At 30.6% G+C, this 18,700-nt stretch overlaps 1 protein-coding gene across 3 annotated transcripts in view; it reads right to left on the reverse strand.

Moving 5' to 3' along the window:
- LOC124352818 (pinin) overlaps positions 1 to 18,284 on the reverse strand; it is a 30,027-nt gene extending 11,743 nt beyond the window's left edge. For all 3 annotated transcript variants that reach the window (XM_046802509.1, XM_046802510.1, XM_046802511.1), the window contains exons 1-6: positions 18,055 to 18,284; positions 16,212 to 16,316; positions 13,169 to 13,252; positions 6,640 to 6,709; positions 2,854 to 2,951; positions 858 to 933 (exon numbers count right to left, since the gene is read on the reverse strand). In XM_046802509.1, the coding sequence (XP_046658465.1) occupies positions 858 to 933; positions 2,854 to 2,951; positions 6,640 to 6,709; positions 13,169 to 13,252; positions 16,212 to 16,316; positions 18,055 to 18,188 (567 nt within the window). In that variant the 5' untranslated portion in view covers positions 18,189 to 18,284. The remainder of the gene's footprint in view (positions 1 to 857; positions 934 to 2,853; positions 2,952 to 6,639; positions 6,710 to 13,168; positions 13,253 to 16,211; positions 16,317 to 18,054) is intronic.
- Positions 18,285 to 18,700: the final 416 nt, after the last annotated feature.

The raw sequence follows: 18,700 nt of genomic DNA on the forward strand, positions 1-18,700 counted from the left end.
TACTTACAGGATTATCTGTGTTGTTTTTGTACAATGTATATAAATTTAAGAGCATTCTAGAAATTATTAAATGTAAGTTTCTTCCAAAAATTGATGGTTTTCCTTTCATTGAAATAATGATATAGCATCTGATCATTTTCATCAATCCCTCCCATAAAGTCATTGTACTCCCTTATCATTTTTGGTTTACTTGTAATACTTATGTTATTACCCCTCTCAACAACAAGCTGGAATGAAACCCAACAAATACAGCTGATAAAATTCAACACAGTTGATGACGCAACACAAAGAGAAAGAAGTAAATAAGTTGTCAATAATAAAACATTATAGCGTAATAAATCGATGTTTTTATAACGGTATATGTTATTGCGAACATTTATATATAATTTATATAAATATTCCGAGTTAATAAACATTTTAAAAAAATTTTTTTCTTAACGTCCGGAAAACCGGACGCCGGGATTTTTGCGATGTTTTTCGAACGTCCGGAAAACCGGACGCGGGGATTTTTGCGATGTTTTTCGAACGTCCGGAAAACCGGACGCTGGGATGGAAAGGGTTAAGGAAAACTATTTCTGCAAGTCTTACATTAAACTGAAACAACACACAAATTCACACCAATAATAAATTTATAATAGATTCACCAATAATAGATATAACATTATCAAATTTGCAAGGATAAAATGATATAAAAGAAGGGATTATCCTTAAATTAATCAATGCATCTTTAACGTTATCTTTCTTGTCCAAAGAACCTTACATATTCTGGATCGTTTCATTCAATGTAAAGTATTTCAATTACAATGTTTACAATTTTGTGTTGCGAATTCTAATAACAATATTTATTTTGATCTTACCCTGTCCTTTAGCCGTGTCTCCTCTTGTCGAAACTTTTGTAGGGTTCCCAAGAGAGCACCAAACATTCGCCGATTCCTAAAAAGTCATAACAACTCAATATTATAACTAAACGCTGAACTTTTAAATGTTTCATTCCTATAATCTGTAACTTACTACTGTATTTAAATTACATGAAAAGCTGAGAATTTCCCTGTTATAGACTTCCACAATTTTTTGGACACAACTTAATGTTTTCAGACACAACTGAGAATGACTAGTAGAGTATCACTTAAAACATGAACTGTTAGAATATAAATTCAGTTTTAAATATTTTTTAATATTTTGAATATAAATTCAAAATATTTAAATCAGTATACACTACAGTATGTAGAGCTCATAGTAAATATATGTTTTCACTTATAATATGACAACTACACACCAATCAATATTAGAAGAGCCCGATTGATTTATTGATGTCTCACTTGAATGTCAAAAACAAACTTAAGTAATTATTAGTTTTTTTTTACATTTGCGGGATTGTGTATGCGAGTTGTGCACCTGAACAACGTACTGTTAATAAGACTAACCTGAAGTGCTAATTGAGAGAAGTAGATTAAAGGCAATAACATCAAATTTTAGTTGTGAAAAATAAAAATAAGGAATGATATATAGCCCTAATTTTGTTATTTTTTTTAGCAAAACAATGTATTTATTTCCTTATTCCTTAATTTTACAATGGCAAAACCAATATTTACATGAATTATATCAGAATTACAATATGTGTTAATTAATAAAGAATGTTCTAGTAATAGCATACAAGAGCAATAAACAACAAATGATAACATAATATAATAACAATAGCCATGGCATGATGTTCTGGGATGAGAAACCAAGTTGGCCAGTGACGGAGGCAAAGGCATCAATGAGTCTGCAGGCATGAGCAATACATTATTTTATTAAATTTATCTGTTAAGTTAAATGTATCTGTTTCCATGATGTTAAAATTACCTTGTTTTTTATACAACTTACATTACATTTTAGCTAATAGAGTCCAAAGTAAAATACATCAATTTACTTTTGAAGAAATTCATATGTTTTATAACAACTAAATACAATATCAAGAAGTAAAGAGGAAGTTCTTATTGAATCTTTAACTTTAGACTTTGATAACAACACAATGTATGGTCACCAGAGCCAAATGCAAGACTACACCTAGTATATTTTAGTGATCACCAAAGCCAAATGCAAGACTAGACCCATTATGTTGTTTGTGATAACCACAGCCAATTGCAAGACTACACCCAATATGTTTTTGTGATTACCAGAAAATGGAAGACTACATCCAGTATGTTTTTAAACATATCCGAATGACGTATTCAATTAACAGGGATTTCCTACCTGAATTTGAAATGTCCTTATTTTTTGTAATTTAGTTATGAAAAATAAAAAAATGATGAAAGGTTAAAAAATGCCTACTTGGATGGGAAATCAAATCAAAACTATGTTACTAATAATTTAAAAAATGTCTTTTTATATAGCCTATAAATACAAATATGTTTTTGATCCTAGTCATAATATGACATGATAAATTTGACATTGTATTACAATTAAAATTGCATTATTCACCTTACTAAGAACAATACTATTTATCTCGCATGCAGATGAGCAACTAGGAACTAATACTGATTTGCTAGCAATAATATTAATGCAACATGATATATATTTACTATATGATTTCAGTACACAAAAATTAGGTTAAGAAAAAATTTAAAAAGCACCGGCACAAAAGTTATTAACCTACTTCTTATATTGAATCAAAATTTAAACCTTAAAAAAATTCTTGTTTAGCTTCTTAAAGACCTTGGTGTTTTCCCCGAGCTGATATCCAGAAGACATGTTCTAGTTACTCCCTTACCACCCCCTTAACTCCGGCCTTGTCTAAAGAAAATTTAAGTCTGGTCTCCTGTTGATTTATAACTCACCTATGATACAATAAACATTAAACACAACACGTACCTCGCCTTGCTAGTCTCATCTGTGCCCTGCGCTGCCAGTACCTGTTGTCTTGATGGTACTTCTCTTGGTGTCACCGTTACTTGAGAAGGCACTGCTGGCTGTAACAATAAAACTTGCTATTGACATAGTTAATACACTTACGTTCACTTCAAAAACTTGTGTGTTCCCTGTAATTTAAAGTCAATTTACCAAAGCATTTAAATTTTATTTTTCTAGCGATACAAATTTAACAGTTAACAAACAAATTACATAAAAAGAAATAAATAAGGAAAGAATAGACTGGAATAACTCTAATTTGTAAATCTGATTTTTTTAAATCTATACAATACTATAAATATCTAATTGTGTCTCTCAGTGTGTTACTCAATGACGTAAAAGTAATGGAGTGATTGTATTTAAATCTGACATGGACATTCTTAGCATACCTGGTTATTATATAGGCTTCTTCCTATTTAAAAACTTAGGATTTTTCCACATTGGCCAAAACTAGTTCTAATTCTTACTGAAAATTTGGAGCTATTCAATAAAATATCATGAAATATTAGAGAAAAATGTAATAAATTTCAAAGGTACTTCTAAAAAAAAAAAAACAGTTTCACTCTCCGATTTCATGGCCCATCTTTAAACTTAAATCTAAAATAGATAAAAAAAACTAGAATATATTTCAGTGACTATCACTTCTCTCAAGATTGTTTGGAATGCCATTTAACCCTTTCAATGCCAACGTCCGACTACACGGACGTACATAAAATGTGCAAGAAGAGCCAGCGTCCGACTACAAGGACGCATGTAAATTGTGCAAGAAGAGCCAGCGTCTGGCTACACGGATGTGTTTTAAAATATTCGTAAAAAATACAAAAATATCTAAACAAATCCTAATTTTGTTATAATTGTATTTATAAAGATATAAACTAATAAAAAACATTCATTTGAATGTATTTCCATTACATTAGTGTTATAAATAAAACAAAATACAAGTGGCTGTGGACGTCGCTAGTCTGAGTCAGCTGTCGTCTGTTGTTTACTAACCAACTACGCAGTTTTGCCGATTGCGCCGAGCTAACTTGTTGTTGTTGTTTCGTTTATTGTTGTAAAATGTTTACAAAATGAAGCGTAGTGCATCACCTCTTAGTGAAAACACTGTACGGAGAGTGTTAGAAGACGATAGTGATGTTGTTGTGAGTGATAGTGAAAAAAAAGGGGACTCCACCCATATTGTTTACCATTTCATAAGTGTTAATTTTTTTCTCACTCAAATAAAAAAAACTTTTAAGTAGGCTATAAGTGTTTATTAATTGTGTAATTTTAAACTTGAAATAGGCTATTTTTTCTCAATATTTGCCTAATACATAATTTTATAAAGTGAAAAACAGTGTTTAGAAAGATGTGCGAAAAATCCAAATACGCGTTACTTTTGAAAAACAATGATAAAACCTTTATTTTTGAAGACAGATGTAAAATATTTTGTGTATGTGTTCAAAAGTATGTGGAGGTTCAAATACATACTCAATTTATGGAACAAGGATTTTTTTACTGGCCTTATATTTACACCAAATTGAAAAATTCATCATAAAATTGTATGTAAGTAAAAGTTTTTCTGGTTTTATATTTTTAATGCATGTTGTAGTAAATTTATTTTTAGTCTAATTTAAAGCACATTGTTTAGAGCAAAACAAAACAAAAAGTAACAATTTTCATCAATAAATAACAAAACTGTGACAGTTTTTGCAAACTGCTGAAAAATTGGCAATTATAGCCTGGCTCTTCTTGCATGAGCATATGGCACTATGGCTGGCATTTCTTGCAAGTGCACTAGGGAGAATGTCTGGCACTTAAAGGGTTAAAAAGAATATGACCGTGGTTTTAAGTTTTTCAAAATGAAATTTGGTGTGTATCCGAAGGTAACCGCTAGTTTACAATAATATAAAATAGTATTAATTACAAATTTATTTCCTTTTAGATAAACATTATATAAAAGGAAATGTTATCGCTTACAAGAACTGCGGTCAGTGTTAAAAGCTACATTATTAGTTTTGACGAAAATCGGAGTCCAGTCTTAAGTGAACAAAAATTTCTGCACTCCATAGCAGCCCATATTACATCCACTCAGTAATTTTATGTATAATCAAATTTATATGAGTACTTTACACTGAGTAATTTAAAATTCATGATTCTCTCCTTACAAAAACAAGACAGGGAACTATCTCTCAATTTTACAACAACTGGATTCTGTTCCAAATGATTTTTGTGTAAAAAAAAAAAAAAGATAATACAGCTGCAACATTAGATCCATTTCCAAACATAATCTCACATTATTTAATAAATAGCTTTTCCAAACAAAAATGTATCCACCCAGTAAAACTCCATAGATGTTCATGAGCAAGTTAATTTTTCACTACTCAAAACCAAGTGAATAAATATTGTAGACAAAGAAATCCAATGCTTCACCATGTGAAATCAGTTTATTGTGTACAAGTAACTTTGGTAATCTCAAGCCAGATTTATAAGTAAACTGTTATTACAATTTCCTGGCCCAACCTACTGGTGTAAACTAGCACAATTAAGGTTCCACTTTGCTATAAAACCAAGAATATTAGTCACTCTGTCATGTGTATGTTATCTACATCAACCTATCTACACCTAAAACAAATAAAATACTTTATTTTACACATTAATTAATGATTATATCAACATTATACAGGAATTGAATCCTCATAGGCTACCTATAGTCTATACTTGGTATGGAGTTACTACATTTATCTTAAATGGAAATAAAACTAGTGGATAAACAATGTGGTGAGATAATCTAATTCAGAAACAGATTATAATTTATGACAAAAATCTTAACCCTTCCCACGTTGATGGGTATATCAGAATGGTAGACTTTGACCAAAACGCCAAACACAAGTATATCCAATATTACACATTGTGCCTCTTAGAGAGTTTTTTTAGTTCACAAAAGACCTTGGAAATGGCAGGTGCATGCTCTGTGCCTAGGGGGTTGATAAGGAAGTATTTAAACATTACCTTCAATCTTCAGCAGGGGGAGGGGAGTGCCCTTTGTCTAGGGCCACCCACCTGCTGCTACTCTGTTTTGTGTGTCCTACAGAGCCATAACCAAATATATCCATTGTCTGCCCAGATGATAAGATAACATGATAGACCTTATCTGTGAAACCTTAGATAAGGAAATGCTCTAATAACTAGCAGTTTATATAATTTATAACTTTTTATTAGTTTGCACCAAGAATTTGAATTTAGATCAAACCCACAGTATGGTTAAGATGTTATCAATAACAATATGCTAATTTTAACTAAAATTCCCCGTTTAATATTTTTTGCGTTTACCTCTTACAGCATATTTATAATAAAAAATTAGCTTTGAACTTAAAGAACAATATATTTTATAGATGTCTGGGTGTTATAGGGAAATCAATGGATTTATTAGCGGCGTGTGAAGGGTTAAGGTGACTGACTAATTAATACTAATAACAAGAGTACAGGTTTCCTCAAAAGTTTCCCGTGACACTTATGAAATCTTTGAGTAATCCAGCAAAGACTAAAACACAAAACAGCAATTATTACTTTTATTGATAAAATTTGACTAAGGAATATGAAGTGGAATAAGGAGTAGTGAAGTTGACATGACAGTACATTTCAACCACACATGCACTTGTCTCTTAGACGTACTAAAATTAATCTTCATCTCATCGAGTCCTAAGGGTATATTTTTACAAATATTATTTGCTATGGAGTCAGACTAATACTTATATTCTTTCATCTTACCTTAGAAATGCCAAAATCTTCGTCTCCTCCTCCACGCTCCTCTTTTCTAGGCCTTGGTGGTCCTGATAATCTGAACATTACACAAATGACATTAGAAAACAAGATATGTTTTGACTGTGTTGATATTTAAAATCTTTATCTCAATTTCTGTAATCTTATGTTCTATATAGGACATATCAAATCAAAGTCATTGATCACTGACCATCATAATAACAATTAAATAAGTATCATCAACACATAAGTTTTATTTTCTTCATTGATTACGTAAAAATAAAAACATGTACAATAAATGTTCAAAATGTGTAATAAATATTCGGAATGAAATCAAACACAATTAGATCAAAATTTCATGCTTATATGTGAAATTTAATAAATATTACATTTAGCAAAATAGTTCAACACTTTTTTTACTTGGTTTTAAAATTATATATAATTGTGTTGTTTGTTAAAAAAAACAGAAATTTTATATAACGCTTATTTACAACCTATAGTCAATAGTCAAACTACTTTATTCTGTAATATGTACAAGGTACAAAGAATAGCGTCACTACAATGAAACTAAATACTAATATTAATTTTAAAATATAAGTAAAAAAATACAATCGTAACATCTTAACAATTTATCTTCAATTCTTCTTTAAATGAATTAATTGGTTTTTGTATTGAAATATTCCTCAAAAGAATATAGAGACAAATTAGTTAAATAATCTTTGACTTCTTTTTAAATTTTAACAGATTTGTTTCCATTATAAATTTTGTTCGTAAATTATGTAGATATCTAACACCTCTGTAATATGTTTTCTTTTTGTAAAATTCAAGATTGTGTTGATCGACATGTCTATTAAAACGGGTATTATATGTATGTTTATTGGTTTGTAGTATCGGATCAAAAAATTGTTTTACATAAATTATTGATTCAAATATGTATAAACCATATACTGTCAGAATTCCAAGTTCAGAGAAAATATGTTTAACAGAATCTGTATACCTTAAATTTTTCATGATTCTCAAAGATTTTTTTTGTAGGACCAAAAGCCTATCTAAATTACTTATTGTTGTTGCTCCATAAATGCTTATTCCGTAAGCTAAATGTGAATGGATCAAAGAGAAATATATTAATTTAAGTGTATGTAAACTACTAATTTTTGCCATTTGTCGCAATGCATATAGACCAGTAGACATCTTCTTAGTAACATGATCTACATGTTTATCCCAAGCTAAATTTGTATCTATTATAAGTCCTAAAAACTTTGTGTGGTCTACTTGTTTAAGTCTGTCATTGTCTAGAAAAATGTCACAGTTTAAATTTGATCTGGATTGCTTTGTAGAAAAAGAAATATAATTAGATTTATCTGAATTCAATAAAAGATTATTTTTGTCAAAAAAATCCTTAATCCTACTTAGACCAATATATGATGAAATTTCAATATTCTCAAGCTTTTGACCAGAAAACAAAACATTTGAATAATCAGCATACAGACACACGCCACAATCCAACCCCTCCATCACCCCTGGCAAACCTCCTATATAACATAAAAACAAGAGAGGACCCAGGATAGACCCCTGGGGCACACCATGCCGTAGTGTCTGCAGCTGTGATCTATGAGCCCTCACATAATGATTTTTATTGTGAAAAATGGTTTCTTCTATTTCTACATATTGTTTTCTATTTGTTAAATAGGAATCAAACCACGTTTGCTCCTTTCCATATATACCGAAGCTGTTTAATTTCCTTATTAACTTTACATGACTGACACTATCAAATGCTCTGGTAAGATCTAAAAATATCCCAATTACTTTTTCTCTTTTATCAACTGAGTCAATAATGGACTGGATAAATTCTATACCGGCCGTTATTGTTGATTTTCCACGACGAAAGCCATGTTGTTGTTTGTCCAACAGTTCATTAGACTCTAGGTGTTTTAAAAGCTGATCATAAACCACTTTTTCGAATATTTTAGAAAAAATTGGGAGCAATGACACTGGCCTATAGCATGCTGGATCAGTCACATTACCTTTTTTAAAGAGAGGAATCACTTTGGCAACTTTTAAAATATCAGGAAATATTCCTGAAATTAAAGAAGAATTGATTACATGGACAAGAGGTTTTATAATAAAGTTAACAGATTTTTTCACAATATCAATTGGTATATCATCGTGCCCCACAGAAAACTTAGTTTTAAATGACAAAACAATTGTTTTTAACTGATACTCGGACACCGGTTGAAATCTGAAACATGGCCGAGCACAGGTCAGATGCTCACTATTGGTATAAATAGAGTTGAGTTGAGGTATGTTAGGTAATACTAGCAAGTCAACGGCTGTCACAAAAAAATCATTAAAAGTGTTTCCTACAGTAATAGGATTAGTTATTAATTTTCCATTTGCAATAATACTTTTATTATGATTTATATTGGATTGTTTATTTACCTCATATTTAATTAATTTCCAAGTTGTTTTTGGTTTGTTGTCAGAGTATAGAATTTTGAAATATTGCTTTATTGCTAAAAAGAACATCTAATTTAAAGCAGTTTCAAAGGTTTTATAATAGGTACATATAATAATGGGAGTTCATGACAGAACAAACCGTCATTCCTTCTTCGTTTCAAAAGTTACATGTAACATTGCCCTCCTTGTATATGTTTCTAGGATTTTAGGATGAACATACAAAATTGACATATTACCAAAGATTTAATTTTGAATGTCTTTTTGGGTATGCATACAATACTATAAAAAAAACTATTTTCTCTCACCATACTCTCATTTTACTCAAAAATATTCTTTCTCCAATGCAGTATATGGTTTTGTAATGAAATTACAATTTTTTTTTTTAAATCTCTCTGACTTAAAATACAATGAAACTGTTCAAGAGCTATTACATAATAAGATTATTACAGTATTATTGAAATATTTAATGATAATATTAGTCTATATAGTGTGTCTAATAGATTAGCATTTAACCAATTTAGTTTAAGAAATTCCATTTTGTGTTTTATATGTAATTATCTATTTGCAAAAAAAATTTTATGTTACTTTTAAAAAAAGTTTATAAATATAATTATGAATAAAGAAATTAATAAAAAAAATATATTTATTTAATTAAATTGTTTATACATTATTATATTTATAAACCTTTTCTAAAAAAAACATAACAATTTTTTATATATTATATATATATGAAGACCTGAAATGCTAATTGATCTAAGTGCCACTTTTTACAAATATTGTTTTATTTATGCTAAGTGATCTATGTTCCTATGCCAATGCACGGCTAAAAGATCTATGTGCCAAACCTTCTCCAAATGGTTTTAAAAAATTACAACAGAATGCGCTGCCTGTAACTCCACAGGTGGTGGAAGTGCTACTTGATCTAAGTTCCAAAACGTAAACAAAGGAATTGATGTGGCAGTGGGCAGTGGCATGTGAGTTGATTTCTTGTGAAAGTGGTTAGGTCTATCTTTTGTTATTTACAATGGCTTCAGATACAGAATCAGGCTTTTAGTAATGCAATTAAGGAGTGTAATGACTTTAGGAAGAGACAAAAACTGGCAAGATTAAGTGGTAAGAGTTACGTCACACAAAACAAACGGAAGCAGATTCCTGAAAAGAAACTACCTACTGAAGAGGTTAGTTTATTGAACTTTGTATTAAACTAGGCTAAAATATTATAGGTACCTAAGCTAAACGTTACATTATTTATTTGTTGTATCTGTTTTTTAGTCCTGAACTCTAAATTCTGTTGCTGTTTGTTACCTCTAGCTTTAGGCTAGTTTTGTTACTACATATTTTAGGTTAGGCCAATTTATGACAGATATCTTTTCAAACAAAGTTTATCTACGTACTTTCAATTATTTAAAAGATTGGTATTTTAAATATATAACTACATTCTAGCCATAGGCTTATTTTTGAATACATAATTTAAAATTTAGTACCGTGTCATTCACTCTATTTATTTGATTATTTTTACAACGTTCACTTTATTTCAGGTTATTTGCAAGTGCAACTACAGCTGCAAAACAGTGTCATTTGAAATGAAGAAGAAGCTTTTTGATGCCTACCATAAACTTGGAATGAATGAACAAGGTTCATACTTGTTAGGTTTGGTTGATATACTTCCGATTACAAGACGACGACATGGTACTTATGAAGGTCCTGAAAATAGCAGAAGACAAACTACAATAAGTTACAGGTTGCCTGATGGGGAGGGAGATTTTTTAAAGGTATGTAAAAAAACATTTTTAAATATTTTTGGAGTATCTCCCCAAAAAATTACAAACATTGTAACAAAGAAGAAATCTGGGAATTTGGTATTTAAAGACAACCGCGGTGGACCTGTAAAATTCAAGTTTACAGAGTCTGACAGAAAACTTGTTAAAGCCCATATTAATTCCTTTCCTAGAGAAGAAGGACACTATAGCCGAACTAAATCTGAAAAGGAATATTTAAGCTCAGATTTAAATATGAGTAGACTTTTTAACTCTTTTAAAGAGAAATATCCTAACAGTATCGTGAGTCAAAAGTTTTAGAATAGAATAGAATAGAATAGAATAGAATAATGCTTTATTTCTGAACATCAAGTACAGAGAATGGTGTCAAGTATGTTGAGGTTAGACAATTCAATATTGGATGAATATACAATGTTATCATGTTCTTAAGTTAAGTCCACTGTCTTTGGTCTTGTCAAGAAACTCTTCGATTGAGTAGACTGGATTATCTGTCAACCAGGAGCTCAATCTGTGTTTCAGCGCTTCGCCTGTCAGTAGCTTGAAGTCAGCAGGGAGATGGTTGTAGAGTTTAGCCCCGATGAATGATGGTTTTCTTTCATAAAGAGCTGTCCTATGTCTCGCAACGGGGATTCTTGATGAATGTCTAGTGTCATGAAAATGTAATCTTGTTTCTTTTGGGAGTCCTAATTTATCAACATGGAGTATGACTGCCTGTATGTAAATTGAGATTACTGTTTTAATTTTTTAGGTTTTTAAATTCTTCTCGGCAACTGTCTCGTGCTTTTAGGTTTGCTATGGATCTTATAGCTGACTTCTGGATGGTGAGTATCGGAAAGTTTTCCTCAAAGACTTTCCCAAATTGTCTTTCAGAAGACCAAGAGTAGACACATGCAAAAAATGTGACTACCTGCACTTACAAACCAAATTAAGAGATACTATTTTGGCAACCAAAGGCAAAAAATTATTAGAGTTACACCACCAAAAAAGTGAAAAAGCTTTGAGTACTCTGAAACAAGATACAATAGATAGTACGATGCCCAACAGCAGTGTTTGCAGTCTCGTGATAGACCTTCAAAAGGTTTTCCCCTTACCAAAATTAGTACACAGTGATATGTATTACCTAAGGCAGTTGTCGTGCTACAATTTTAATTTGCATATAAATGATACAAATGACGCAATTATGTGTGTATGGCATGAAGGCCAGTCAGGAAGGGGAGGTAATCAGATGGCCTCATGTATTTTACAAGCCCTTAATTCAGGTATGCTCTCAACCATAAAAACTAGTCTTGTTATTTGGAGTGATAACTGTGCCGGACAGATAAAAAACCGTATGCTGGTTTTTCTTTATGTTTACCTAGTAACTATTGGGCTATTTAAGTCTATAGAACACAAATTCTTGGTCCCGGGGCACAGTTTCTCAGCTGCAGACAGGGATTTTGCAGTAATAGAAAAGAAAGCAAAAGTGTCAAAAATGCAGACTGTTCAAGATGTTGAACAAGTAATTAGAACGGCACGCACTTCACGTCCCTTCAAAGTTCTCAGCATGGATAAGTTTTTTAATTTTGAGGAAGCTGCATCAAAGTACATTAACACAAAGAATATACAAATTTCTCAACTGTCATGTCTTAAGGTAGATACAATAAACCCTGGGTATGTATTATGCAAAAAAAAATTTAATGAATTAACCGATTGGGAGAAATTTTATGTTCTCAAGAAAAACATTTCACTCAAAGATATTGCTTCCACAGAGTGAGTTGTTACCACCTTACCCGAAGAAGTTCCGTTGGCTGAAAATAAGAAAAATGATCTCAGAAACATGCTTGGATTTATTGATGATCATAACAGAGATTTTTACCGGCAACTGTGTGAAGGCACTTAGATCTATAAGAAAATACTTCACATTTGGACTTAGATCTGTTCAAAAAATGATTAAAATAAAATTATCATAAGAAGGGTAAATATTAATAAAACATTTAGAAGTGTTGTGACATTACAATTTGCAGTTAGTATAATGTTATAACAATAGTTTTGTAGAAAATAAATGCATTTTGTGCAAGTTGCTGGGTTTTTATTCGACTACAGAAAATTTTGTTTTTGGCACTTAAATCGATTAGCATTTCAGGTCTTCATATATATATGAAACTATAATAATAAATGTATAGTCACGGATTTATAATCTGAATTGATATGGCAAACTTGGAAATGTCTATCTGAAACCAAACGTTGATTATCACAGTACCAAATAAAATTACTCTAAAAGAGTTAATTATTGGTTTGAAAGTTATACATTGAAAACATTTTACCTGCTAAAAACAGTTTTCGGATCACCCAATCTTCTTTTAATAGATGGTCTTTCTTCTTCAATCCTTGCAATTTTAGCATCTTTTCTGAAATGACACAAAAAAAGAAATTAAGTTAACAAATTAAGGACCAATACTAAACGCCACTATAACTACAATATACAGACATCTGTGTGGTATTCAGACATCCAAATTAATTTATGTTAATGGGCAATATTGAAGGTGGAATATATGAGTAGGTGAAAGCACTCACTACAAAACAAATTAAGGTGGTGTTCTACAAATCTTCTTCAAAAACATTATCTTTAGACCGTATGGTAAGAGTTCCCAACAATTGATAGCAACCCCATTGCAGATTTCTTTGTAACAAATGTTCAATAAATTAATTTTCATTAGCTTACAAATATTATTTAAAAACGCTATTTTCTCATTGTCTACTTTTCTACATGGTATTTTTTCATTGTTCTGAGATGCTAAAAACTAAGAAGTTGAATGTGAAGAATATAAAGTATTTGTAATGCATATTTAAGTAAATTACATTATCAAGAGGCTGTTCTTATTTTTGAAAGCAAGTAAATTTCCATCCTTACCAACCAATTTCCAACCAATTTTATTATATGGAGCAGAGACGTGGACGTGGACTAAAAATGATTTAAGCAGATTGCAAGCTGCAGAAATGAGATTTTTAAGAGGGATAGAGAAGACTACAAGAAGAGATAGAATAAGGAACGAAATAACCAGAGAAAGATTGAAGGTAGTTTCACTGCAAGAGACAATGGAAGGAAGAAGAATACAGTGGATGGGGCATGTGAAGAGGATGGGAGATAATAGAATGCCTAGAATAGCACTGGAGAAGGAGGAAGGAGGAAGAAGACCAAGAGGAAGACCGAGAGGAAGATGGGAGGACCAAGTGTGGAAAGACATAGAGAGAAGGGGACTACAGAAAATACAGGTGGATGAAGAGGAGACCTGGAAGGATAGACTAAAGTGGAGGAGGCTGTGTACGACGACGACCCGTGAGAACGGAAACGTCTGACGATGATGACATTATCAAGAAATTATCACTAACCTTTCAAATGCCAGTTTTTTTATTTTAATAAGATAGAAAACAAATTGAAATGCCTAAAATGCATTTACATGATATCAAACAATGGGCTGAAGCTACTGTCACCTTCATAACATTATTAATTATTGTCAACACTTCACTATCATAGACATTACATGATATCAAACAATGGGCTGAAGCTACTGTCACCTTCATAACATTATTAATTATTGTCAACACTTCACTATCATAGACATTACATGATATCAAACAATGGGCTGAAGCTACTGTCACCTTCATAACATTATTAATTATTGTCAACACTTCACTATCATAGACATTACATGATATCAAACAATGGGCTGAAGCTACTGTCACCTTCATAACATTATTAATTATTGTCAACACTTCACTATCATAGACATTATCCTCATCAACAATATTCCTCATTGTGCTTTTTCTAAAGAATGATCTTAAGCGATCTATAATAATAAAACTATACACAACCAAATAAATGTTAACAACAAACCAGCCGAAAATAAACAAACTAACAGTAAAGTCTCTAAAAAACAGCCGACTGTTATTGGTGGTGCTAGACCGGTGTGATAATAGTTTTGGAGCTAATGTAATATTTGAATTAGATTACATTATATATCAAATGACAAATAAAGGAACCAAAATTATATAAAACAAAGGCTGAAATATGCATTTAAAGACTTTTATACCCTATATTATTAGATGTCTGGTAAAACCCGACATTGGCACTGTTCACATCCTTTCAACATGTAGTAAAATTGGAAATTGGCAGTGAAATTGTTTGAAAAAAACAAACAGTTGATTCTTGTTTAGTAACTTTTCGGTGTGTCTATTCTATTTGAACAGAACAATAAAACAAATTTCTATAAGGTAATAATAATATAGCTTTTAACAACTAATTACAGTAGAATAATTGGAATACTCTATCATAGTTAATGATATAGTCAGTGTTGTAGAATTGGGTAAGTACTAATACTCCCACAAATTTATATTATGAACTAAATAGTGACAATCATTAACTATGACATTTTAATATGTACAATATATTTTGATCATGCAATACTTTATAGCATGTAGTGGATAATTTAGCTACATTGTTATTACAAAATGTAATCTCTCTTTAAGCCCTTACAGAATCACCAACAATATCTTGATTGTATATGCTGTGTGTAAATAGTGTTTTCTTGTCATTACCTGATTCCCACAAATTCACAGATTTTAGAAATTTCTTGAAAAGATTGAACTAAAATCACAAATATATTGTTTTTAAAAGCTCAATTACGAGCCTGAAATTTGGTTTCACAAGTTTTAACATATTAGAAGGATTTATGGTTACTACTGTAGTTTGTATGGATATAGTAACTTAAATATAAATACATTCACTTACATACAAAACACTCTGCTTGGAGAACCGTGGCTTCAGGATTACAGATCATTTACTATCACCACATTCATTATCACAGCAAACTTCCTAATAAAAGTTAACTTACCAATTGGTACCGGAAGACAGAAAGTATTTTTTTTATTTTTATAATGTAATAATGAAATATATTATTCCCATGAGAAACAGGAAATAGTCTGAAGCAAGGCTTAAGTGTGACATGTTAAATAGTGGAATGATGATTTTAATATATTTTGTTATGAAAATTATAATGTAATACAATAAAATGATTGTGCGAAAACACTTGATTAGGTTGGTCCATAACCTGTCAAGGACTACTCATTCTCTAGACAGACTATAGCAACTTGCTAACTACTATAGCTTTCCAAACAAGATAAATAATATTCTATTATTTGCTTGTAAAAGTGTTAAATAGAACAAAGATTATTGTGATTTGTACTTTGTAGCCATTGTTGGAAACTATTTACTCAATTTGTATAAAGAACATTATAAATGACAATATTTGTATAACATATTAACCCCAATTTAGATTTTGTTGACTACAACATTAATGATAAATTTACCTGGAAGAATTGAAATGACGAATTCGGTTGTTGAATTCAAGTTCTGCTGGTATGGTCCTGTTGAAAGTTGGCTCCACTACACTTACTGTCCGTTTTAAACTGGGTCTACAATAATATATCAAACATTAAACAATGTTCATAAAATGTATATAACTTTATAGAGTTCTAGTAGGGCCTACTTCATTTAAGAAGGTTTTATTTAAGTAGCAGTTCCCTTCAATTAAAGGTGGATGACAGTCTAAAACTAATTAAACTAAGTTACAGCAGCAATAACATTATTATTCTGATTAACTTTATGGTTAACTCAGTTTGGGCGGTGGAAAACCAACAATTGAAACCCCACAAGTGGTGGAGTTATTTTCAGAGGCAGATAGGCTGCACCTTAGAAGAAAAACTGGGCGGCAGATGGTCTAGTGGCAGAGACAGTCCATGGCGTGTACAGTTTACTCACAGTAGGATAGTTCTTTATTGCACTATTTGCTATTCTAAACCATATTTTTATACATTTCTCAAGTAAATAAATCTGAACAAATAATATACAGAACCAAAATATTTGATACACATTCATTTAAAGCTCTGAAGTGAAAAAACACACGACTGACAGCCATTTATATAAAATAAACTAATGTAACAGAATATCTGAGCTCATTCTAGTGGAGAAATCAAATTATGTAAAAACGTGATAACAAAATAAAATGAGCAATTATGTAATGCACTATAATGAAAACATTGATTCCGTAAAATTATGTGATCCCATTTTTCGAGAATTTTGACATTTACCAACACTAAAACAGGTTGATGGATTGGTTTCTGGCTGCAGTACAGTAAAAGGCCACCATGACAATCAAGCCAATGATAGATAGAACTAAACTATTGAATACAACACATCCTAATTATACATTAGTTGTTTAAAATTACTAACATTGCCAGATCTTTTTAATCTATTAAATAAATATTTTAACTAATATTGAAGTAAGGTAAAATCATTTATATTTTAATAATGGCTGCAAGTACAATATGAAATTGCAATATTTGTGTCACAACTGTCAAAACACGATTATTCTTAAAATGGTAGGAATAAGTAGGTAAATTACACACGGCTTAGTTTGTTACATTAATAAAATTAAAATAAATCATTATATTATTACTTTTTTTAGATACAAAAATTAAGCCGAACTATACTAATATTATGAGACACCTAATGTAATATAATTCAGTTCCACATTTAGGTTTTTTATTGTTCAGTATTTAAGATAAGTTAATCAGAAATATTGAGGATTAAATTGTGGTAGTCGTTTATTATAGCCTAATGCAGCCCTAATACTTGAAAACCAAAAAATTACAAATTCACAGAACCATAATTCTACATGTACAAGAACAATGATCATTATTCTTAAGCACACAAAAAAGTTAACACAAAAAATTGTTTTTTTTTCCCATTGCGCAGAAATAGAAAGCACACAATGTCTTTGCTGACAAAAATAGTAGTCCACTTACACTCATAACACTAACTTTTACATTGAATAACACGTCACATGACTGGTACTACTAAGGTTAAATGTTAATTCATAAGATTTCATATGATACAAGATTTATTTAACTATTATGCGCATTGTTTAGTTCCTTTCCCTTATTAACAAATCCAATAGTATGCTCCTTAAGAGAGTCAACAAAGAAATTTGAATACTAAGTTAGGATAGCCAAGGCCTACTGATATAAATATTTTCCTTTCAAGCTCCCAGTTTATTGTCTTGTTTGATGATAGGTTAAGTGGGTTGCCTTACCTACTTAAGATTTCTATGTTATTTATAAATAGTAAAACAATAAATATCACATTTATTACCTTATTGATGGACTTTCATTTGGATCTCTTCCTATAATTTTCTTTATGCTTTCTTCTACTCCCTTTAAATCTTCTTTAGCTCTTTCTAACTCAACTTGTAAAGTTCCATAAAATCTTTTAATAGTAGGCTCCATTATTTCTATGTATCCTAAAATTACTTTTCACACAGAAACTTGGTTCTTGTAATACACTTCCCCCATAACCTTAAAACACTCAATCAAAGCCACTCGGCAAAGATGAAGAACAAGGACAAGATACATTTTTTTTATTATCTTCCATACAGTACAAAAGCAAAATGGTTTGAGGCAGGCAAAGAAAGTGTTTTTAAAATTAAACCCCTATTTCACTATCGTATATATATATATATATATATATATATATATATATATATATATATATATATATATATATATATATATATATATAAAACATATTCAAAATGTATACATATATTTTATAAGATCCAATTTGCCAAGTTTGTATTAAGGCATTAGTCGTTAAACTCAGTTATATATCATTGGAGTGTTTGTATTATCTTCCATTGATATTGTTTGTTATAATACTAAACAGGCACCGCACCACTTTTCTTAAGACGTAAAAATAGAGTCTGCAAACTATTGTAAATTGGCAGTTCTTGTAATTTAAT

Source organism: Homalodisca vitripennis, chromosome 1 (assembly GCF_021130785.1).
Source record: "Homalodisca vitripennis isolate AUS2020 chromosome 1, UT_GWSS_2.1, whole genome shotgun sequence".
Taxonomy (NCBI): domain Eukaryota; kingdom Metazoa; phylum Arthropoda; class Insecta; order Hemiptera; family Cicadellidae; genus Homalodisca; species Homalodisca vitripennis.